Source organism: Meleagris gallopavo, chromosome 3 (assembly GCF_000146605.3).
Source record: "Meleagris gallopavo isolate NT-WF06-2002-E0010 breed Aviagen turkey brand Nicholas breeding stock chromosome 3, Turkey_5.1, whole genome shotgun sequence".
NCBI classification, from domain to species: domain Eukaryota; kingdom Metazoa; phylum Chordata; class Aves; order Galliformes; family Phasianidae; genus Meleagris; species Meleagris gallopavo.
Window position 1 is genome coordinate 33,782,023 of NC_015013.2, and position 25,229 is coordinate 33,807,251.

General features: G+C 38.4%; 1 protein-coding gene across 1 annotated transcript; it reads left to right on the forward strand.

Moving 5' to 3' along the window:
• The first annotated feature begins 17,052 nt into the window (after nucleotides 1-17,052).
• On the forward strand, nucleotides 17,053-25,189 carry LOC104910210 (alpha-catulin). Its single transcript, XM_031552807.1, has 3 exons — nucleotides 17,053-17,088; nucleotides 17,446-17,635; nucleotides 24,363-25,189. Exons 2-3 carry the CDS (start codon nucleotides 17,602-17,604, stop codon nucleotides 24,581-24,583), a joined length of 255 nt encoding a protein of 84 aa, XP_031408667.1. The 5' UTR covers nucleotides 17,053-17,088; nucleotides 17,446-17,601; the 3' UTR covers nucleotides 24,584-25,189.
• The last annotated feature ends 40 nt before the right edge of the window (nucleotides 25,190-25,229 follow it).

Here is a 25,229-nt window from a genome sequence, read left to right on the forward strand (position 1 = left end):
GGGCGGGCGGCTTTCGGGAGCTGGCTGCGCGGGGCGGCATCGATCTGAGCTCTCATCGCACCGGGGGTAGCGCTTGAATGTTAAGAAGTTAAATAACCTGTAAACTGTGACCTCCGAACGTGTCCCGCACGGTCCTGGTCGAGCTCGAAGCGGTAAATCGGGTTTTGAGTGTTTGTATGCTAACAGTTTCGGTCGGCTTTGTTATTTGGTCCTTAGTTGCAAAATTGGAGTTTGGAATGCCCAATAAAGATGTTCTTGCTTGAAGAAACTGAATGAAAGTAACATGTACGATGTTTGCTTGATAGCGTTTTTGTACTTTGAATGTGGATTGTAAAAGTTACTTAAACCGATCTGTGCGTCTGTGCAGAACCTTTTCGCAGCATGTAGCGGCAGTACAAAAACTCCATTAGTCGTAGTGATGCGAAATTGCCTTTGTACTGTGGCAGTCCTCTTGGAAAGACGCCGTAGTCAGCCCCGTTTTGCACGGGCAGCCTATCGGAGAGGGTTGTAACCGTGGTTCTGTACTTATGGTAGTTTCTTATCCCAATCAGCTCAGTGAAACCCACCTCAATGGTTCAGCTGCTTGTTCTGTGGCAGAGCCTCATTACACGTCAGTGAACTTTCTACTCATGAAACAACAGAGATGTAAAACATGGAGATCCCTTTTAGGAAGCTTAAGGGCAAACAAAAACCTCTCCAGTTGCCAAGGCTGGGCTTAACAGCTTTTGCTAAATCCCTCCTTTTGACAGGTTTCTGTGATGAGGCGCACGTTCTTATTCTGGAATACTCCTTAGTAGAGGTTGTCTTGTACCTTTGTGTATATATGTAGGTTGCTCTGAAAATAATGCCTCCTGTTAATTTCCATGGACACTCCAACAGATACAGAGAGCACATTAACACTGGTAGAACAAATTCTCAGCTGCAAAACATAGTTATGTTTCAACATAGTTACAACCATTAATTCTGCAGTGAACAGGAGCCTGCGTGCCACACTCATAAATATCTGCACCAGCGAAGGACCCACTGTTGCTGCTGCTTGAATTGTATCACCTACCTCCTCACTGTGCTCACATCCACTGTTTGGTCTCCATAAATATTCAGCAAGTACTGATGAATGTCACTGGGTGCCGTTTTTTCTACATGAAGGAATTCAGGCACCTTTTCTTTGTATGCACTTCCATATCAGATGCCATTGTGCCAGACTGCCCCTCTGCTGCCATCTGTCACACAGCAACAAAATGTAATGGAATGTTGATGGGAAGGTCCAATGTCTACTGCCATATCACCAACATCAGCCTCTAATGTGTGAGCCAACAGAATAAAACAGGAGGCATTAGTTTCAGAGCATCCCTCATAGTTGGCAGTGCCTATGTTAATAACCACAAAACCTATGATCATCTCTTCCAGATATGCTAAACATCTTTCATTAATACTATGTTAGGAAGATGTCTTAGCATTTCTGAAAACTCAAAGCTTACTGTTCTTCTAGTGAAGTGCTCCTGACTTGGAACAAGCTTGCGCCCTTGGAGCATGAGTGCTGAGCTCCGTTCAGATTCAGGCTGAAGTTACTGCTGGTATCAGTAGTAATTCCCTAAACTGGCCTGATACAATGCCCTACTTATTGTACAGGTTTCAGTTATTTCCGTACTTGCTTCATGGAGATTTTTTTTAGTAGGCATCTCATTGTCTTTGTTTGAGGGTTTATGCAGAAATAGTGCTTCATCTCTTATAATTTGTTTCCTATATTCTGCATAAGCTATGTATCTTCAGCAAGTGCAGGACTTTGGCTTTGTGCTTGTACAAAATACTCTTGCAAAGGGAATTTTTATTCATGCTTTGAAGTAAACTTCATAGGTGACAGTTTTGTTAAAAGCTGGGAAGTGCTATGTGATACTTGCGTGCAACTGAAAAAAAAGTGAGAATGTTGTTACTGCTTTTCACTACCGCTTCTAAAAGAGGTAGTCTCACTTTCAGCCTCTTTTGTTTATCTAAATCTTTTATTAAGCCAAAAAAAACCCCACCAAACTCCCTGCATTGATTCTTATTTTAACTCATGTCATACTGTAAATGTGTTTGACTACCTTCTCTTACTCAGCATTTATTTTAATGGTAGTTTTCCGCTTGCTTTTCTTAGACTACATAGTGTCAGAGTATGTTTACTACCAGCAGTGGTACAAGATTCCTGTTCTCCCAATTGGAGAAGCTACCCTTAGATTCTTTACTGGATATGCTCATGAATAAACTTTTCTGAAAAGTTAGTATTTACAGAGCTGAATTAGATCTTCTTTTTATTTAGATCTATTCTTAGCCTCATGCTTACCTCTTCTAATAGCTCCACAACTGACAAAAGAAGATTGTAGACTTTAGCCACAGTTTGCTAACCTTTCTTTTTAGCTATCTACATATCTGTGCTGTGGAGGGAATTATTCTGCAATATTGTGCAAAGCATTTGGCACGCAGTTCAGAAAATATGGCTTTATGGGTCAAACCCCGTTGGGCGCCTTTAGTTCCGTGTTTCACATGAAAAGTGGCACAGTGTTCTAAAATCTAGACATCTCCTTCACTGCTGCTGCAATTTCCAGACTAATTAAGTTGGTTTTTATTTTTCTATGGAAAGTTTTTGGCAACGTAAGTCAGGAAGGGTGTTTAAAGCGGTCAGTGCTGACTCATTTAATAACAAGTCATTTAAAATGGTCGGGGAAAAGCAAAGACAGGGAAAAAGCACTTTTCAGGATGTGGCTCCACCAGTGACTTCCTCAGCTGCCATTATGTATGTACCTGCTTGCCAGTCTAGCAGTAAGCAGGCATCTTCTCAGCTGCCTGTCTGGGTGGGTCTGTTCCAGGAAAGCATTCTGACAAACTGTAGACCAGTTTTTTTTTGTGAACCTTCAGAGTAAGGCACTTGAAAAAGTTCAGAGGTGGAAGTCTGAGCTCTGTCTGGTTTCTGAAAGAAAGTCACTTCTCATAGTTGTAGGGAACCTTCCTGCCTGTGTACAGACTTGTGGGATAGCAGCTAACTCCTCAGCTTCAGGCAGTGCATTTTGCCATAGGCACTTTGGAAAATGTTGTGTCCACATGTTACTGAACGTGATTTTCCAATTTCCTTGTTGTAGGTGATACTGACAGAGGTTTGGGGATTTGTTTGGCCAATGTAGTCAAAGCTTAAATAATTAAAAAAATCAGTCAAGTATTTCTGGATTTGTTCTTGTCAGTTTCAGATTCTGAATAAACAGCCAGTGGTATGTGCCTTGAGAAGGAAAAAAAACAAGCCTGTTCTTTACTATGATATTGTTTCCTTGGTTTCTCTGAAATTACTCCCATTTCAGTAAACATTACATTTTTATGTACATAATGCTCTGCCAGCATCCGGAAAACAGCTCTTGGGCTCTCTGGTAAAAGAGAAATGTGGACATTAGGAGAACATATGACATAGGAGAGGTTACAGGAAGCATGTTTGCTTTCCATTGAGCAGAGAAGGCTAATGGCAGAGCTTGCTGTTGTCTGCAACTATGCGTGTCAGGCAGATATGGTGAAGGTAGGTCCTTCCTAGAGATGCATGGTGATAGGCAAGAAGAAAATGACAGAAATTGGAATATGGGAAACCTGAGATATAGGAAAAGGCTTTCTTTTGCTGTCCCAGTACTCAAACAGTGGAAGATGTGTGCAGAAAGTCTATAACCTGCATTTCTCAGTGGGCAAGACCTTGAGCAACATGCAGTAATTGGACCTGGCTGAGTATGGAGCCATACTAGATGTCATCTGGTAGTCTCTTTCATCTTATGCAGATTGCATGTTTTTTCATGCCAGATATTGCACTGAAAAAAGTTGTGCTGCTGAGGAGTAATGGTCAGTTATCATTGCATACAGAAAGCTAGGACTGTATTTTCGCATCTGTATCACTTTAGTGATTTTCGTCTGACATTTTTATGTGGTTGGTTTTGTAAGATGCATCTGCAGTTCTATAGTTGGATCTTATCTTTATTGCCCTGAATAACTTGGGATCACTAGCAAACTTTCATTGTTTTATTACAAACTTATCACCCCTCTCTCTTTGTGATAGTGTAGAATAATTCATGTTCCAGCAAAGGTTTCTGTGAAACTGCTATTGGTAATCTCCCTCTGTTACAATGAGCGATCATTCACTTTCTGCCTTCCTACTTCATCTTTCTCCTCATTCATTGAAACCTTTTGAATGGTCTTTGCTGAAAGAGAACTAGGAAGCAGAGTCTATCCTTAGCCCTATAATCCGTGACCTCTCCAGAGAGCTCTGGTTATGTTGTGAGGCAAGATTTCCCTTCAGAAACACCACATATTGAGTCTTTTCCATCATGTCATTTTTATTTGGGTGTTCATTACTTCTGTTTGCCTCATCTTTTGTATTGATATACAAGCATCAGGCAACCTCTATACCTCAACTATCAATCTACTTTTAAGTAGGAAGTTGCATGGAAAAAGCTGATATCATCTGTTACATCTTTGTGTTCCTTGAAATACTAGTGAATGGTATATAAAGTTGTTCTTGTTCATTGTACCTAACATTTTCATAGCCTCTTCTACTGTCACTTTGAATCAATAACTGATTGTATCAGGCTTATACTCCTGAAGAAACCGACTATAAGAGCTGGTAAATTACTTTGTTTAGTGAAACTGGTGTTATTCTGCATGGAATGCATAAGCATATTCAGTCAAAGAGAGAGGTTTAGTAGAGCTGCAGCCACGGAGTTCAGTGTGCTACTTTTGCATGACATTGAGTGTTATCTGTACACTAATATTGTGTTTGGGAAAGCTGTTTTGTGTCCAGTAGCAGCAAAATGTGGAACAGCAGCTCATGTTCAGTTCTGCAGCGTGGATGTGGATATGGATCTTTGTGGCCTTACTGAAGAATATTTTATCAGGATGTGGCAAAGTTGCTTCATAAGGCTTATTTGTGGGGTCGCATGCATGGACGGTGCCAGCACTGGCCAAAACTTATGTGAGAGGTTCTATTGTCACTTATGTGACAAGTAACACACGTGACACATTTTAACAAATATTTGTTTCTTCTAAGCACATCTAGTAGTCTTGGGGATTATTCAGTCATGGATTTGTCTTCATGGGTTTTTACTAATGACTGTAAAACTGTTATATCCCAAAAGCACTCTTAGAATCTATCTTTCTATCACTAGTCTGCAAAAACTGGAAAAAAAAATCCTGCTTTTCCTCAGCATCATGCTTTAGTCTTTTATGTAACCTAATGTTCAAAAGTCTGGAGTTGTAGTATTGTATTGGACTACGGGCTCATTTACAGACATACTTCTGAGATTTTTGCATATTGAATATATTGTCTTTTTTTCCTTTAGAGCATACATGTCCAATCCCCCACTTTTATTTATTTATTTTTTTAAATAAAACAAATGAAAAACTAAGTTTTGTTAATTATATCCATTAACTGTTTTATATGTAGCAAAAGATAATTCCTCTTCACTTGGTGCATCCCAGGCAAGCCAAACATTGTACATCCATGCTTTAGAGATTAGGTAGAAGAGTGTCTCTTACGTTCCTTGGACAACTTTCCTAAAATTAATGAATGTTTATTTTTGTTTGCTTCCTGAATGTGAAAAAAGTCTGAGCTTTTCTCCATTTCGGCTTACTTGCATTTCTCATGCAGCAGGTGCACCGAGAGACTTATTCCTTGCCTGCCTTGTTTTGCTGCATGTTTGGGATACTTCTAGGCCTTTCTCTTCTCCAGAAGGTTTTAACATTTTCTTGTGTTGTTGACTCTTCTTGCTGCAATATGGTGCCAAACACTGGGAGTTGTCCCTTACGGCTCTTCTTGGAGGATGGAAAAAGTAAAGTAGTCCATGTTTGTCTTAAACTTACTACTTTCTTCAGTACACTTGAGGGAGGAAAAAATATAATGAGTGCTCCCTTTTAAAATGCTTCTTGGGTACAAATGTTTCTCTTTCCATACTTTAAGAATTCTGCCAACTCACAAGCTTTGAGCAACTCCAGGATTTTCTTCCGTGTGAATTAATTTGGTAGTCAGTGTAGACTTGGCACTGTTGTTGAGTAATAAAATTATGAATTACTGTGTGGAGGCTTATGTTGTAACTTGTACTGAGTGAAGGAAACTTCCTGCTAAACTAAACAGAATTTAGTAGTGCAGAGAAAGCGTGCAGTGATTGCCATTGTACACTTTAACTTTGCTGTTAACTCTGGAAGCATGTGGTATGCTGCTTGTTTACAGAGCTGTACCTCATTAGATTCAATTAGTGACTAACTCATTGTCTCCTCCCTTTGGTTCCATAGGTATTTTGGATTAATTTATGACTTTGTGTTCTGTATTATGAATCTTCTATTCTATACAAACATACATTTTTCTGGAAAATGAAGCTTGCAGCAATCCAGCTGTTACTCACTCTACCCTAGGTACTCTATGCCCTTTAAAGAGACTGCTTTTTTCTCTTTGATTTATGCAGGAAAGTTAACCACATGAGTTCATCATCTGACTGTAGATCCTGTGATTAATTCTGTCGTACCACAGCCTCAGATGCATCGCTGGGCTGATGCTGTTGCAGATTTCTCATCACTGAGGCTTGTTCCTAATTGACAGCTGTTTAGTTGTTGAAGCTGGGTTGTTAGGAATCGGTGAAAGGGAGATAGTTGCTTACAGTTGTGGTTTTTAAGGTATATTTGAGAGCATAAGAATACCTTAGGATATTTTAAATAGGTGAATTTTTTTTAATGTAACGTTAGTTTTTTAATATTAGTATCACTAATGACATTCTGCTTTACAAAGAAAATTGCATTGGAACGTTTACCACATGAAATCTTAACTGGTGCAACTGGCTTTGAATTCAGCTTAGCACCTCCATTGTGATATTCAGCTTTGGTAACATAAATGAATTACTGTAACATTTCAAGTAATTGAAGTAAGATACTTCATAGTGACTTTGCTGAAAATCAGCTGCTCTCTTTCAAAGGAAGCTTATCTTTTACAATTGTAAGATCTGATTAACGTCTTTCCTATAGATTAAGCAAATTTTTGTAGTTCTCCAGCAGAGTGAGTATTATATCAAAACTGCCTCACAATGGCCCTGCACATAAAGAATGAGAGCAGCTTTCTTGCTATTCAGCATTGTTAACAGACGGTTTTAGATTAGGCACTGAAATCCCCGGCAGATGAATTAGGAATGAATGATTGCAAACAGTTCTGATTATAGATTAATAAAATTGCTCTATGGTAATACGAGACCATTGCTTTCTGCATTGCAAAGCGTAAACCTTACTAGGTAAAGCCTCATCATTTCTACTTGTTGAGTTGTACTGCCTTGTTTAAAGCTCGTGGGATAACTGAGCAGTAACGTAGAATCTGGTCCTATTTTTTAATTGATAATTTGTATAGTGAACAGGATGATTTCTTGTTTTTATACATTACATGAATAATGAAATGTTAGGATAACTCCTAAACACAAGTTGCAAAAAACATATGAGCAAATACTATGATTTTTTCAGAGTTATATGGAAAAATATTACATGGTTAATTTTGTCATCAAGCAACACTTTGATATGGACTTTTTGTATTAAGCAGAATGAATGTAACCACTTATAACCACACTTCACGTATTTTCAAGTAAAAACAAAGCTGAAAATTAGTTCTAGTAACTCAGTGTTGTAAATGCCTTTTTCTTATTCACAGGGATCAAAGCCATTTGGAAAGGACATTCTGTCCCAACTTATCAAGGATTTAAAATGTAGAAGTTAAAACAGTGTAAGGAATGTGCCCTTTCATTATCAGAGTTTATTATGTTTTGAAATTCCTTCAGTTGTAAAATTGAAGAATATTTAAATGTAATTTGCTCGTGAGCTCTTCAGATAATGGTTCCTAAATTATATGCAAGTTTTATGTTGCTGTTGTTGTTTACACTTCTCTAAGTGGATAATAGTTACATGCAAAGCCTTTTCCAGAGTACATTGTACTTCTCTGTTAATCCCTAGACTACCACGAGTTTTTCAAGAAGCAGTACCAGATGTTGCTCTGAACTGAAGTGGTATGCCAAAGAACTGCAAAGGTAGCTTCCTCTAAAGAAGAGTTGAAAAACTATCCTGTCTGTAACATGCAGTATAAGGCATTGTGTGACTGGCATTCATATCAGTGAAGCTGCCTATGGGGCTAACAAGCAACTTTTTCCACATCTGCAGGAGCCAGTCCTAACTTGAGTTGGAAGAGTTCTCAACTGCAGACAGTATCAGTGTGGTATTTGTGTTACATCCTACGTTACAATATCTGAATTTTTAGTTCCCCAACAGTGGCTTTTTTCTGAATAAGAAGATCAGAGGTGTCTCAGGCATTGCTTGCACAGGCAGCAGAGGTTTAGATGAGCTAACAGAGGCAAGTTAGACAAGAAAGCCACAATAATTATTTGGCATTCAGTCTTTGGTTTTAGGTTTATCTGATCATGTTTGTAAATTGAGTTATTTCTGAGACTTGCATCTCTCTGGTGCTGAAAATGTCTGCATCTGTTTTGACCACATCTGAAAGTACACTTTAAATGATGGGCTCCCATCTGAGATGTTCTTGTTTTAACAAAACAAGCTTGCTTATGCCCAGAATTTCAAGTGCAGAATGAAAAAAAGGTAATAGTCGTATTTTTGAAATCTACCCATTCAGGTTAGAAGGTACTGAACTGGAGAGCAACAGGAGTTGTTGTTGGCTTCTCTACCATTAAGACCAATTATTGCATTCATTAGCTCAAATTCACTTTCCTAGTGAGGAAGTTGTGCATTTCAGTAAAATTTCTGTGTGGTGACTGCTAGAATGCAAAGGCATTAAAGGCCATTTTATTTTTTGATACATCTTAGGATAAATAAGTACATATACCATGATGTTCGGGGCACTTGATTTACATATTTAGTCAGAAAATGTTAAATTAGACATTAGAAATTGGTTAAATTTGAATTAAAACAAATTATTTTTCCCAACTTAAGTGTCAAATTGCTCAAAAGTGGAAATCTCATTCTAAACTTCCACGTGACTTTTCAAAAAGAGAATGAAATTGAAACTTGAGTTGTTTAAAAATACGTATCTTCCCCACTGTCACTGGTTTTTATAGAAACCTTCTTTTGGGCAAGAAGATAAGTCACTTGTTTGACTTGCAAGGCGTATAACAAAAAGAGTGAAAACTTCAGTGTTGTTAGATCAGTGGTCAAGCATTGCTGAACATTGTTCAGGGTTCCTTATCTTCCTCTGCTCTGTGTGGGGTGGGGGAAGAGAAAGGAGCATGGCAGGAGTGTCAATTTTCTGCCAAGTATCTTTGAATCAACGATTTTCAGGGAGTTTGTGAAAACTGAATTTTACGAAGCAAGTGAATTTCTCCTTTACAGCAGTGTTATTTTAGTAACATTATTAGGATATTTATCAATTCCACATAATGCATGGGTCCATGGATTGCAAAAACTATTGTCTGTTGTTTGCTGTGTTGTTTGCTTCTGTTTCTGCAGAGTTCTTTTTAGCAACTTCTAAAAAAAAAAAAGAGAAGTTTAAAGTTGGAAATAATCTTAATCACATAGGAAAAAAAAAATAAACCAAAGTTTTCATTTGTTTGGGGTGGAGAAATCTCAAATGCTCCCGAAACACTCTAGAGGAAATAAATTGGTGTCATAGAAGTACTACATCACAACTGAACAAGTTCATCTGTATCTTTACTATTTTTACTTCTCCAAATGGTGTTGGGTTTGAATCTTGAAGTTTAAAGGACTCTTGGTTTTCTAAAAGTGCATTCAGCACAAAGAAAGGCCATTCCCTGCATTAGTACATCTGTGAATTCAATCCTTTTGTTCTCTAAACAATTCCAAGAATGTGTAACAAGTGTATAGTAATGAAGCTAATTATCTGAGGTGTGTATTCAAATATGGAGTTCTGAACTCTTGTCTTTCCTTGCAAAGTTTACAGAAGTCTGAGGTAAGTTTTGAAGCCTAGATCAGAAAGAGATGTGAGTGTAGAGAGCTCTTCTGACCCCCATCAAAATAATATTGTCTACATGTGAAGCTGTTTTGCATGAGAAGTACAAGTTTAAATGTTGTTTTAAAATGCAAAGTACAATTTGTAGTTAATCAAAACTCTTGATACAAGTGTAACATAGCGATGAATGTATCTCATTTGCTTGTTTTATTCTTCTATTTGGGTTGTTTTTGTTGATTTTTTTTCCTAGGTACCCAACGTGTTTAGCCCCTGTTAGAGACACTAGTTTAGGTAGGCTGGCAATTTGATTTGGTAGGGCTCTTTTTGTGCTGCTTGTCAGCTTCTTCTTGTCACTGCCCACCCTGGATTATCCTTTCTTCCTGTCCAGTCTTGGCTTATCAGCCATCAGCTTGTCAGATGCTACATGTGAAAGATTGCCAGAGGTTCCTATAAGCACTTGCCTGCAGATAAGTGAATTAGCTTACAGGTTGTCAAAGTGGTTTATTTCATTTGCTTTCCTGAAGGCTTTTGCTAAACAAAAGCAATAAGATGTTTTTGGAAAGCCCTCATATAAAGATGCAACTACAACAATCTCAGTACTGCAAGTACTGCATCCAGATGTGGAGTCCTCAGTGTAGGAGAGATGTGGACCTGTTGAAGCATGACCAGAGGGCCATAGAAATGATTTAAGGGATGGCACATCTCTCCTGGGAGGACAGGCTGAGAGAGCTGGGGCTGCATGGAGAAGAGACCCTCTGGGGAGACCTGAGAGCGGTCTGTCAGTATCTAAAGGGGGGATATAAGAAAAAAAAAAGACAAATTCCTTATCAGAGTCTGTTGTGGTAGGACAATGGGAAATGGTTTCAATCTAGAACAGAGGAGATTTAGATTGGATATAAGAAACCTTTTTTTTTAAACAGTAAGAGTGGTTGAGGCACTGGAACAGGTTGCCCAGAGAGGTGGTGGATGCCCCATCCTTGGAAACATTCAAGGTCAGGCAGGGTGGGGCTCTGAGCAGCCTGATGTAGGTGTCCCTGTTCATTGCAGAGGAGTTGGACCAGGCAGCCATTAGGGATCCCTTCCAACTCGAATGTTTCTATGATTCTAAGTGTAAAGGAAACTCAGTGTTCTGGTCATGCAGAGTTTTTGTACTGTCTTTTGCATCCTGTTTATAGGCAGTGTGAGGAATATATGTAAATATATGGTAGCAGTATCGTATTGCTTCTTGCAAGCTGTTCCTTTACAGAAATAGTGTCTTGAGGCCCTGTACAATGTATTGAGGTCTGTGCAAGAGGGGGTTGGTTGTCCTTTCATACACATGAACAATATGTAGAAGAAAATGTTCTGTTTCAGTTGTTCATAAAGCAGAGACAGATGTTTCAAATACTATTTTAATGCTAAGTAGAACATGGGTTTCTACATTTAATTAGTGCATCAGTAGCTAATGCAATAGCATTTCATAGAATCATGGAATATCTAGATTTGGAAAGGACTAAATATCTAGACTTGGTCTAGACTAAATATCTAGATTTGGAAAGATAAGGCCATTGAGTCCAGCTCTTGGCTTCACACAAGACCACCCAAAACTCAGACCGTATGTCTGAGAGCATTGAATAGACACTCCTTGAACTCCAGCAGCCTATTCCATGCTCATCACCCTCTGGTGCAGACAATTTCCCTAACCCCCAGCTGCCCAGAGCTCAGCACTGTCTCTCCGCTCCCGTGAGGAGCTGCAGCCACCATCGGGCCTCCCCTGAGCTCCTGAGCTTCTCTGGGCTGAGCCAACAGGGACTTCAGCCACTCCTCGTACCTCTTGCCCTCAAGATCCTTTAACCTCCTTTGGGTGCTCTCTAGCAGCATCCAAAATTTCATTTTTGTGAATCTTTTCTAGCTTTTGAAAACTTTCAGAGTTGAATTCCTACAGTTAAAACCCGAGTAGGAAGATAAGGCCTTCTAATTCTTAAAAAAAAAAAAAAAAAGACCAGGTGCGTGTGTGTATGTGGCTATTTTGTAGATGAGTGGTCAAAATCTTAGAAAATAGTAAGATTTTTCTTCATGCCTAGACAGATTACTGATTTTGGCAGACAATTTCTAGGACAGGTAAGCAGGTAGTACTTCCTTATCCACCTCTTGAGTTCCCTGAGGTTTGTCTTCTGTGATGAGAAGCTTTCCTGACAGTTCTGCTTGTAGGCCTTGCAGGAGCACAGGACATCCACTCCTACAAGTATGGTTGTATTCTGTAGCAGATGTAGATGTTAGAGCAATGTCTGCTGCTGTCTGGCTGAATGAACCAGAAGACCTGTCTGTTTGTCCTTGGGGAGTTACATAAAACCTAATGAGATACAGTGCCCAAAAGTAATATTAGAAGTCATTTCCCACTCCTCTAGCTCCCAGCTTAATATGAGTTAATAAAAGTCTGAGCTGTGTGGAGACTGTTGTGGCCAAAGTTTTTACGTGTCCTGTCAACCTTACTTTGCGGCATGCTCCTGTTGTGTTTATATCTTCTTGCCTAGTATGCAGTGCTATTGCATTTTCTTAGCAAAGGCTTTCCATTGCTGTTATTGTATTTATTTCAAAAATATATTTTCTACCTATATGATATTAATGGAAGATGCAAAGGTGAAAATATGCAATCTATAAGACGAGCTGTTAATCTAAGTTTGCTACAAGCTATAGCTAATCCTCACTTTACAGAAAAAATACCGTAAGTATTTGCTCTAACAGGAAAACTGATAAGGTGAGGCAATAACAAACATTACTCACATAAGTCTAAATCATCCTACGTACAGCGTGCAGGGTGAGGAGGTATGTAAGGTACCTTCCAACATAATTTCCCAGTTTAACTTCTGTGTTTGTGGAAATGGCTGTGAAATAGCTACATTTCCGTTGGTTTTATATATAGTAGTCTATAAACACTTCCTGAAACCCAGTCTCTTAAGTATCACTTCATTCTGTCATGCAAGACTTAATTACACTGATAATAAATAGGCATTATGATATTTTTAGTGAAGCATGTTGCCATGATGCTTCCTGTGCATGAAGCATATAACAACTTAAATGCCATATCTGAAAGCCCTCCAAAAGCTTTGAAAACAGCTGCTTGGAAACTGCCACAATTGAACTCGTTTCCTTAAATATCAAGTACAGCTTGGTCTGTTATGGCTATATGTTTGTTCCAGTAATGTTGTGGGGGAGAAGGCTGTTTTCCACAGGCTGTTTTCCGCAAGATACTAAGGGTTGTAACTGACAATTTCTTGAAATCACACAATCTTTAAGCTGATCATCTCAATCTCGCACAAGTATTTCATGTAAAAGTATGAGTTCTTATTCAACAGAATGTAAACATCATTGAAAGGTCTGTTTCCTTTCTAGCACCTGGCGGGTAAATTCTTAAGTAAACAGTATGTAACGTATTTCTCTTGTTCGGAGAGGCTTACAGGTAATCTCTGCAGTTGTTAACTCCTGCCCAGACACCACAAGTGTTAGTAACTGAGTGATATGGTATGTAGAGAATTAAATATGTGGGAGGCCTTAAGTTTAAAGCAGAGCTTAGGTAATGCTCTTGGAGTTGCAGGGGTTTCTTACTTAAAAATTAACAGTTATGGTCTGATTGCATTGGCTGGGCCACAGGTTGCAGTGATGTAGAGGAAAAAGCAATTTTTTGTAATTTGAAACGTATTTAAACACTATTGCTTGATTTTTAAATTATAAGCTTGATTAAGTCTTCACTGAAAAAGTCTGAAACTGCAACAGCTATTGGTTTGAAATACAGCATTAAAATTAATTTCCTCCAGTAGCTTGTGCCTCTGCTTTTTCATAAGTTTGTTTTAAATAGGGGATATATCTGAGTATATCTTGTCATATTTACCACTTTATGAAGGAAGAGATATTTCTCGGAATTGTACATTCTTCTTGCATACCCAGCAATGCTTTTCACAGATAGATGTGCCACCCAATCTGCTATATGTGAAGAACTTTTCTTGCTCCTTTGACATCATTAAGGATTTTACGTTCAGTCTTACTCGTGTTTCTAGAACCAAACACAGCCCTTCTTCCTTTAGCTGATACATATTTCCTAGATTTCTCTACCTACTTCTTTCAGCAGGAATTACCTGTTCCTGTTTCAGAGCTGTCTGCTACTTTGTTTTATATATATATATATATATATATATATATATATATATATATATATATATATATATATATATAATGTGGGTGTTTTATATATGTGTATATATATACTTATTTTTCTATGCAAAATTTACTGTATCAGTACAGGCTGCATTTGCCATATCTAATGTTGTAGTGTTGATAGCTCTTTAATAGGCATGAAGGTATTTATATCTTGATATAGAATCACAGAACCACCAAGGTTGAAAAAGATTTCCAAGATCATCTATTCCAACTGTCCACCTATCTCCAGTATTTCCCATTAAGCCACGTCACTCACAGCATCTAAATGTTTCTTGAACACGTCTGGGGTCGGTGATTCCACCACCTTTCTGGGCAGCCCATTCCAGCATCTGACTGCTCTTTCAGCAAAGAATTTCTTCCATTACGTTTTTTCCATAATGTCCAACCTGAATCTCGCCTGGTGCAATTTGAGGCCATTCTCTATAGTCCTATTGCTAGTTATTTGTGAGAAGAGGCCAACACCCACCTTGCTGCAACCTCTTTTCAGGTTATTGTAGAGAGCGATAAAGTCTCACTTGAGCCTCCTCTTCTCCAGGCTGAACAATCCCAGTTCCCTCAGCTGCTCCTCATCAGAGTTGTGCTCCAGACCCTTCACAGTTTCATTGCCCTTCTTGGGGCACACTCCAGGACCTCAATTTGTAGTGAGGGGCCCAAAATTGAACACAGTACTCAAGGTGCGGCCTCACAGACCTGATTCCAGAGAGGTGATCGCTTCTCTGCTCCTGCTGGTTGCACTATTTCTGATATAAGGGAGGATGCCATTGACCTTCTTGGCTACCTGGACACACTGCTGGCTCTTGTTCAGCTGAAAGTCAACTAATACCTCCAGGTCTGTTTTGTCCACATAGTGCTTCAGCCCCAAACCTGTAGCATTGCCTGGAGTTGTTGTGTGTATCAGACCTCTTGACTGATGTCTATTGGTCAGTGAGTTTTATTCCATTCTAACATTACAGTTGTTACTCAAGTGGCCGTAATGTAGCTAGTCCCAAAGAAATTATATTACCCATCTGGGTGTTGTTTATTCCAGGAAAGATCTGTAAAGCTTTACCTGCACTTACAAACTACTTCAGTGTGTGTTACAGACTAGATGATGCTGGTGGTGGTACATGCTACTGTTTCTTGCTTCAGCTTACATAATGGGAATGATGGGGCTCTCTGTCTGAAATCATGCAGTACTGATGATTCCTTATGAAGAGAGTGCTAAAGAGGTGAACTTCACCCATGTCTGAAATAAAAATGTTTCTAAAAACGTTTAAAAATGATTAACTCAAAGTGTCATCTTAGTGATTTTTGTCATTTACATACCTCTACAGTAACATATGGGATTAAAATGCCCTTGAAGATTTGTAACAGACCGTGGGATTCCTTTCATTCTGCAGTGTTAGTTTTGTATGCATTTTTTCAGGGTTACACAGAACGTGTTTAAACTTCTGCTATTATGAAATGCTGTGGGAGGCAGACTTGCAGACAGGATGTGCATCCAACTTGTATTCTATTTGTTATTCTACATACTTTTGAAAAGTCATTAACTCAATGAGTGTTTGAGTCCTTTGTTTACATAATGTTAGGTTGCTGTTTGCTTAAATATCAGTTGAGGAAACAGAGTTGTGACTCTCTAGCAAATTGTTTTTTTCACAGCATTTGGGCTAATGCTCTTTGTACTCTTCCTGTCTGTGGTCAGTCAGGTACTGGCCTGCTGGGATTGGTAGATTACCTTTGGGTATTGGACACTTTGCTGTATGAAGAGCATTCACAATGCAAGAATTCTGGAAACTGCATGTTGCAGTTTTTTGTGTGATTTTCATATCCATTTGACATCAATCTGAATTTCTGATGAAGTAATGATAATTGGAGGGGAGGAATTAATCCATTTTGGTAATATCACTCCAATTCTAGAATGAATCTGAAGGTGTTGAGATATATGCTTGGTTTACTCTCTAAGAGGATTTTGTTTTCATCTTAACCTGTCATTTTGCTGGAGAGTCATTAAGGATTTTTAGGCTTTGAGGAGAGAGGTTGGTGAACTGGAGGACTCTTACAGGGCCAGATTTGTTGTGTGAACAGTAGAAAGTGGCGTTCCTTTGGAGCTTGTGGTTTGGGTACAAGTGGGATAGAGGAAAACATATATAAGAAGGTACTGAGTAGATGATGTGTTTCTATAATGATGCTTTATTCTAGGAAAAAATATTCTTAATTCCCATAGCAGTTCTTGAATAAAGTAGTACTATTTATTGGGAACATTTTTAGTATTTTCTAGATTTTTTTCTTCTTTTCTAGGGAGAGGAGGAAGTGGTGGTGGTGCAGTGTTTTCTGCCAAGGTATTTGATACTGCTAGTATGAGTAAGTCAGCTTCTGTCATTCAAACCTAGCCCCAGTAAAATCTTCACACCTGAAACTTTTTTCTAGAAACAAGACTTAGTGATATCTTAGCTGAAGGCCTTGGACATTGACCAAATTATGAAGCAGAACAGTTCTTACACTGTTTCCTGCATTTTCCTTGGGTGTGATATGAGCATTACAGGCACAGCTTTTATGCTCTTGTTCTACAATAGGCTTGACAGGTAGGAGAACCTAGGCAGTTTAGGAGGAAAATACTCCCTCAATTCTTTTGGATCTGGAACAAGCTGAGATGGTAGCAGATGAGCAAATTTAATTATGCTCTTTTTTTCCCTCTTCTCTAACAAGTTAAATGATACCTTGTGGTTCCATTCTGTATTTTATTAGTATACTGTCATGGTTTTATATTTTTTTTTTTGTTTTGGTTTGGTTCTCAGTATTCCGCATCAATACATCATGTAGTATACTGGGAGTTAAAGTGTTAATGCTCCAATTCCAGGCACCTATCCCTATACGTTACAGAAGTCATGGGATCTGACCCTTCCGGGTGGGGCGGTCTCTTACTGCCTGGCAGTGGGTGCTGGAGGGTGCTTTCCTGGCCGTTCCAAGCTTTTCAGGTTTGAATCGGTATCGGGAACTCTCTCTCTCTCCTGTTTTATTTGATTTATTAGTCTCAATTTCAATCAGATTGTATTATATTGTGTTATCTTGCATTCCGATATCATAATTAGTAAAATAAGTTTTCCTCCATAGATTGTTGCCGCTGTTTTTGTTTTCCTCCCTTCCTTCCCATTTTGTGGGCTGGGAAGGGGAGGGCAGGGGTCTACCGCCCCCCTGTCACGGGTGTAGATTGATCTCGTTAACTCCGTGACATATACTAAAAAACTGTCTCTGAGTTCTGCTCAAGACTTACCAACAATATTAAAAAGACATCTTGTATAGTGTTCTAATAGTTGACTCTTACTTGTTCACAGATAACTACTCTTATTAACCACAAGGATAAACCAAAGCGTTCTGACAAGACTCTGCAGGCAATTCAGCGAGTGGGCCAAGCAGTTAACCTGGCAGTTGGAAGATTTGTTACAGTAGGTGAAGCAATCGCCAACGAAAATCATGAATTGAAAGAAGAAATGAATATTGCTTGCATTGAAGCAAGGAGAGCAGGTACGTAGTTACTCATGAAATTTGTAACCTGTTGTACTTGTGCCCTATTTGGATCAGTGTTTGTATTGTCTGGAGTAATGTAAGAACTTTAGTGTGTTATTTAATTGTTTTACTCTCTTCTGCATAGTCTGTTACCTTGGTCGCTTGCTTAAATTGTTGTCATTTAATCAGCAGACAATGGAATTGTGTGGTGGCTTTGATCTTTTGCCAGAAGGAATTACCTGACTGCTGTTTTATTTTTTTTTATTATTATTATGTTTTTAGAAACAAAGAGCAGAATGTTGAGAGAACATGTCCAGAGTTTATTGCTCTCAAGCTAAAACAGTGGGGTATTTAAAGTAATTTGAGGTCACTGCATTCTAAATCTGAATGTCTGAATGAAGGTCAGTGTCAACCCGAATTTCATCAGCACTCAGTAAGATGACTCACATCATTCATCTGACGACTCCCCTCAGTAAAATGAAAATATCAAACTGTATTTCTCTTTTTGCTGGATACCATTTTTGTTACAAACTTGCTGGGTGTATGGATTTAATTTGAAGTGTGGACGAGGGATCAAGTTGACTATTGTCATGGTCCTTCTCCCAGAAGCCACCCTGTATGGAAACAGTGGGTTATATTTTCTGATACTGTAAGACAATTCAGTGTCGTGCTAGAGACCACATTCCCAGATATGCCCATTGCATGATGTTTTACTAGACTTCCTAAATGAATATTGTTGTGCTTGGGTGTGGTTTTTTTTTTTTTTCTTTGATATACTTTTAGATAATGGGAAGTTCTGCTTGAAGCAGGCAGAAGTGCCTACCGGCATGACAGATTGTCTCCCTGAAGCCACAGGAAGCATAAAGTCTATCTTGAGCTTCCAGCTGTTCTGACAAATAAATGAGCCTTCCTTCAACACTAATGGCTTGTCAGCCAAAAGGAGCTGTACTCCAAGACCAGCTCACTGTAATTGGTCTATTAAGATAAACAGTGGACTTGTGGGTGTTTGTGAGATTTATTTTCATTTGTTTATTACTCTGTTCTTTATCTTTTTAATAAGCCCAAAAGCCTGAGGATCTTGCTTTTTGGCTAGCATTCTTCTGGCTTAATCCTTGTGCTGGCCTGAAAATTTGGGGATGCGTATCGTTAATGTATTTGGCATATGCAGTTAATATTGATTTTGTACTTAAAATAAAAGCTTACAGATTAAGCATAGTAATATAAGAAATCCTCTGGAAATTCCTCAGCAATGAGTAGCAAAGAAACACACTGGACTGTTTTTGTGATTTGAAAGACTATTCTAGATAAACTTCAGGCTGAAGTTTCATGGCCGCTCCAGTAAACTTGGCTGCAAACAGAAATGTCCTAATTTGAAAACATTCCACTTGTTATGTAAAACATGTCTTTTCTCTTCAAAGATCCAAGTAAAATGCTGACAAGCCGAAAGTTTCCATTGATAATCTCAGCTGTTAAAAGACCAGTGCAATGTGAATATCTATTTCTTGACTTGCCAGCTATTTTGTGGCTAAGTTCTTTTTTCAACTCCTTCCTATCAGTTTATTCAGAAGGAGCTCAGAATCTAAAAATACTCTGGCTGCACTGTTTTATCTCACCCAATGGTTATACTTCTTGTGTTGTTTTTTCTCCCCCTAAGTACAGAGGAGAGGGGATATAGGTTATTTATTTTTCTGTCAAGTTTCAAATTGCCCTTGGCACGGGTCAGTTACTCTCTGGCTTATGTGTTTTAGATCTAACTGAAGACTTACATGGAATATTCAATATATCATACATGTTATTGTTTGATTTAGATTTTTTTATTCGGTTGTTTTTTGCTAGTGTAACTCCGTGGACTGTTAAGTGTTGAACAAGGCTAGAGAGTCCTTTGTGCAGACACATTTTTATGGATAGTTGTCATCTAAATAGTCTCAAGATACAGTTGTCTGAGTGCCATTTTGAAGAACTTTTCTATCCTGAAGCAAGCCAGTAAAATCTTCTGGAGAGTTACATCCTATAATAACACGTATAGAAGAATCATCATAGAAATGTTATTCATCCTTGAACATGACTAGTTTAAAAAGCCCAAACTGTCAGCTCCTTGTTCTTTTTCTATATCAGCCATCAATACTGGAGATGTCAATGTTACATACTGGATTTATACATTACAATACATGTAACAAGCAAGCATAAAGCTTTACGTAAGGTTCCCACAAAAACTTCAGCCAGCCATGTAACACACTGTGGTGCACCAACTCTTCTCGTGGGATAAGAAGGATTTTATGAGAAGTTGTAGTTTTGCCTAAGGTATTGAGTTCTGTAAGGAGAGTGTGAACTTTTTTCTTTCTTTTTTTTAAATCTCTGCAAGGGTAAAATAAAGGGAAAAGTAGGAGAAGAAGCCTTCTTTAAAATATCCTTATGATACAAATAGTGACTGGTTGTTGACTGAGATTGTACTGGTCACAAAGTTTTCCTTTGTTTCTAGTTATACATGCACAATGAGGAAGCAGAAGAAGTAGAAATAGACCTGCCATGATCTTCCTGTCCCTAAAGAAAATGTTCTGTGTTGTAAAATTACATATATGTTGATGAAGTATTGTCAGTAATGTTAGATTAAGGACTGACAATAAAGTTAAGTCTGGGATTTCACACGTGAAGTTATAGCTTACTTCTGCACTTGTGAACATTTTACTATAATGAAAACGAAGTTTTTGTAATGAAAATTTGTGTGCAGCTAAAGCACACATTTCTCATGTCTGTTTGGTTTTGAAGTGTTGAGGTGCCATATTCTGATGGCCTAGGCAGCAGAAAGCCCTTAGCTGGTTAGGACAGGATGTTGTGGAGATGTTAATACTTCCTTTTAGCCAATAAATTAGACGATGCCTCAAAAATAAAAGGGAAGTGTTGTAGATGTATGTTGTGGTTTAACCCGACAGGTAGCTAAGCACCACACAGTTGTTTGAACAAGCAATTGTTCACCTACCATTGCCCAGCCAGTCTGCAAGCAGTGGCTCCTCCGCCAGCCAACTGCTGTGTTTCAAGGTGATTTTTGCACAATGTCATATGGTATGGAATATCCCCTTGCCTGTCCACTCCCGCCTCTTTGTGCCTCCTCAACCCCTATCACTGGCAGGACTACAAGAAGCTGAGAAGCTGAACTGTCCTTAAGCACTGTTCGACAACAACTAAAACATCTGTGTGTTGTCAGTCTTGTTTTTCTCATAAAACAAAAATGTAGCATCATATCAGACACTATGAAGGGATAGTCAGTTCCATCCCATCTGAGACCAGGATGGCATAGAAGATAGATCTCAACCCTAGAAGATTTAGAACTATTTCTATTGCTAAGAAAAGTAGAGAGTCTTTAAATCAATTGCATATCCTGCAAAGGCTTTGAAGGATGATGTGTTGTATCTGACTCTTGTGAAGAGTGTAATCGGTGATCTCAAGTGTTTCAGACTTGTTATGACAATTTCCTTGTAATAAATCTTGTAATTTGATTTACTTAAAAAGAATCATAAAGTGCTGAGGAGGGTTATGTAGCAGATTCTGCCTAACATTATTTCTGCAGTGTGTCAGTGTTTACAGTAACAGTATAGTAGTGGAATATAACTCAAAGAATCATGTTTTTAGATGTCCATCTGTGGTATTTGTTCCCCAAAGCTAAGGAGAGACTGGTTAATTTAGAAGAAAAAACACATGTCAAGAATGAGTTAGCGTCATAACATTTTCAGTACTCACTGCCAGTTGACTACATAACCCTCAAGGAAGACATGGAGTAAAATGGAAGTGATAGCTCTCTCCTATTTTTGTCTTGCCTTTTAGTACAGAGAAGGAATAAATTAAATACGTTGAAAAGCAGCATTTTGAGATGGATACACAGAATCACAAAATAACATGTTGGAAATTGCATTTGTTTTCAAGAATGGAGACACTGAAATTTCTCTTGTATACTGTGAAATGTTTGACCACCCATGTATTTGAAAAAACGTTTTCTTGTATCTCATCCATTGTTTCTTGTCCTATCACCATGCACTTCTGGGAACAGTCTGTCCCCAGCTTTTCTATTCCTGCCTATTGGACAGTAGTATACATCCTTGAGCTCTGCCAGTGGCCTTCTCTTTGAGAGTGAACAAGTTCATTTCATTCAGCCTCTCCTGTTACATGCTCCACTATGTCAACGTTTTTCTTGGCTAGGAGGCCTAAACAGGGCATGATATCCATATACTGTCTCACAGGCACCAAGCATAAGAGCTGAGTCAATTCTGTAGCCTACTGGTTACTCTCTTGCTGACAGCCTGGCAAGCAGTTAGACTTCTTTGCCATCTCCAACCTATCATCTACCAGGACCCTTACACGTCCTTCCTTGTAAGGCAGCTGATCACAGTCTGTACTGTTGTATGGTGTTACACTGGTCCAAATACAGGACAAAGTTATATGCCTTTTAGGCATACAAGTACATTTCATGAATTTCCTGTCAGATTGCTTGTCCAGCCAGTCCTTCTTTCTCTCTCAACCCTGTGCTCCAGCACATCAGACAATCACGTGATTTGGTATTGCTCTCACACTTGCTGAACGTGATTGGCCAGGGAACCTTTTCGGTCTCTTATGTCAGTCCCTGAGGGATGCCACTGGTATCCAGCTGCCAGGGAAATTTTATGTCACTGATTACTACCACTGAGCTTCATGATCAGGACTGTTTTCTATCCACCTAACTGTTCACTTATCTAGTTCATATCTTGTGACTTAGTGATAGGAACACTATGAGAGGTCACATCGAGGACCTTGATAGAGCCAAGATACACAACGTCCATTACTTTCACATCTAGAGAGGGTGTCATCATTATAGTATTTGGGCTGTTAAGTGACTATTCGCCCTTGCAAGTCTGCTTGCTCTTCTCAATTGCTTTCTTATCCTTCATATGGTAAGGCCTTCCAGGATGATTTTTAATAATATTCTTGAAGTAAGGTCAACTGGTCTTATAGCTACCCAGATTTTCTTGTTAACCCTTCATGGAAGAGGCTGTGACAATTGCTTCTTTCTGTCATTGTGAGAAAATTTTCCCTAATTTGCCAGTCTTTTAGTCATGGCACCTCTACATGACAAGTGTATGCCTAGCTACATTCCCTAGCATATTACACTAACAATTTTTTTCCTCATAGCTTACTCTCAGGTCACCATTACTACTCCAGTAGCTGCAGAACTGTAGGCAGAGAAGAAATCGTTTGTTCTGTTGTCAGAAGTCACTAGTTTTTAGAGCTGCCCAGAGCATTTGGCAGGCAGTTTTTGCAGCTCTGTCTACATTCTCTGATTACTCTTTGTATGACTTTCTGCTTCACCTATGATTCAGTAATTCATCTTCAAGAAGGTGAATCACTTAGAGTAAGAAATGGGATAATTATGTTGTGCATCTTTTTCCTCAGTTATGAAAAGCACTTTACTTCTATTTTTTTTATTTTCTGCTTTTACAACCTAACCTGGAAGCTCCTTGCCATAGGCCAATACATATTCAGACAACTTGAGAGCTCAAGGGATTATAACTATCAGATGAGAGAAGTTTAGCCATAAATACTACAAAACATGGAACCATGTTTTGAAGGATTGTCATTTTTTTTTCACATTGTGTAGAGTTTTTATAAATTATTTTCAGGTTCATTATGCACTCTCAATTTCTTCACGTGGGATCTCTGACTGTCAGATTTTTGAAGTGAATATTTAATACGCTTAGGAGTATTATCTTAGTTGTGGGTTTGGAGATGAATCCCAGGGAACTCAATCAAATGTCCTAGGTTCTTTCTTCAAGGATGATTTGCAAGTGAGCTGTGGTTTAATCATCTTGTCTTGGATGCTAATAAAAAGTATGCCTTATTTTAGAGCTTGCTTGAGTACTGTTTCTGGCAGTCCTTATGCAGCTATGGAGTAAGGAAGGGCTCTGTGCCTTTCCTCTATTGCACTATGACTTAGGGTACACCAGAAGATTCAGCAGGATGGAGTCCTGTGATTTTCTCAGACAAGGAGATTCATTGTTTGCATTGAACTATGAACTTCTTAATCACAATACAGATAAAAGTTGTCAAATGGCCCTCCTTAACTTTTATTATATTAAATGATAGTTGACTAAAAGATGCTCGTGAAATGAAAATCGGTGCTTCATTGTCTTTTTTCTCTTCTGACAATGTACTGTTTGGCATTCCTTTAAACATAAAGCACAGTAGTCTCACTGTAATGTTTCTGACCTGTAAATTATACAGGTTTTTTTTTTTTAATCTCTTTAAACTTCACAGAATCGTGATTTGTGATAGAAAACTTTACAAAAATATGAAATCAACAAATTATGGAAATGCTAATTGAAATTTGGAAAGCAGAATTTGTAGTTCTTTATTTGCTGCATACCATTCCCTTAGTGGGATGGTTCTGCAAGTGTTGACATTGATTTGACTTTTTCTATGAAAATTGGAGTATTTTCCACGACTGTTTTCTCATTTGAAACTCTGTAACTCCACCCCTTCCACCTAAATATTTGTACACCACTCTAAGAAAATCAGTGTTACATACAGATGGATGTATGGGGCAGTACTGAATCATACAGATTTCAATTTGGAGAGGGTGCCACCAACAGTCAACAAAAGGAAGCAAAACAAAGTAAAAAAGGAATCATGGATTGCTCTGGAATGCCTCATAAGTACTAATAATAACACAGAGTAGTATGAAATAGTATGAAATGATAATTATTTTTTTTTTTCCCTATAGGTGAAACAATTGCACAGCTTACAGATGTAGCAAGCTTGGATCATCCCGAATCTGATAGCCACATAACGATCTTTACGGACAAAACAGGCGTGGTAAAAGCTGCAAGGCTGTTACTTTCTTCGGTCACAAAAGTGCTGGTGTTAGCAGACAGAGTAGTTATTAAGCAAATAATAACTTCTAGGAACAAGGTATTTGTAGCTTCTTTTTTTTGTTTTGTTTAACTGATATGTGCAGTTAATGCAAAAGAACGTTACTAGATGAAGTGGTATTTTCATTGCATCTCTAGGGGAAAATGCAAAATAAAGAGGTAAAAATGTATATTTTACATATGCCTACATACCAAATACCCAAAGCAGGATGGCTATGAATAAAGAGGAATAATATTTTCTATGACTTTTTACATTTTACATGACCTATATTAGTCTGTTGACTTAATATGCTGAAGAGAAAGCTGTGTTACTGCTTATTTATCTGTCAGTTAAAAAGCCAATAAAAGTTTCTCCTTGGCAAAGAAGATGTTTCTACTGTCAGAAACAAGACGAGGATACCATTCAGAATTTATCTATGAAAAAAAGCTGTGAGGAGAGCTGTTAAAAGCACAGCTGGTAGTTCACTGGGTCGTACAGATTAAAAGTTTTTTCTGCAGTTCAGCTTATGTCTTGAAACTTAGCTTAAAACTGCTTAGCTGATATAAATAGTGCATGAAGGCCATTAAACTTTGAATAAAATCTACTTCATGTACTGTACTGTCTTGACCATAGGATATTTCTGCCGCACTGCCCAATGTACTGAAATAAAAATAAATTGAAAAATGCATTTGTAAAATGTAAGCCTCAGAATGATGAGTTGTTTTTTCTTTCTTTTTTT

Bases quoted from the DNA above. Each gene is read 5' to 3' on its own strand.
- LOC104910210 (XM_031552807.1), top strand. From the start codon at position 17,602: ATGAATATTGCTTGCATTGAAGCAAGGAGAGCAG. The intron at 17,636-24,362 runs GTACGTAGTTAC...TTTTCCCTATAG, and splicing joins CATTGAAGCAAGGAGAGCAG to GTGAAACAATTGCACAGCTT.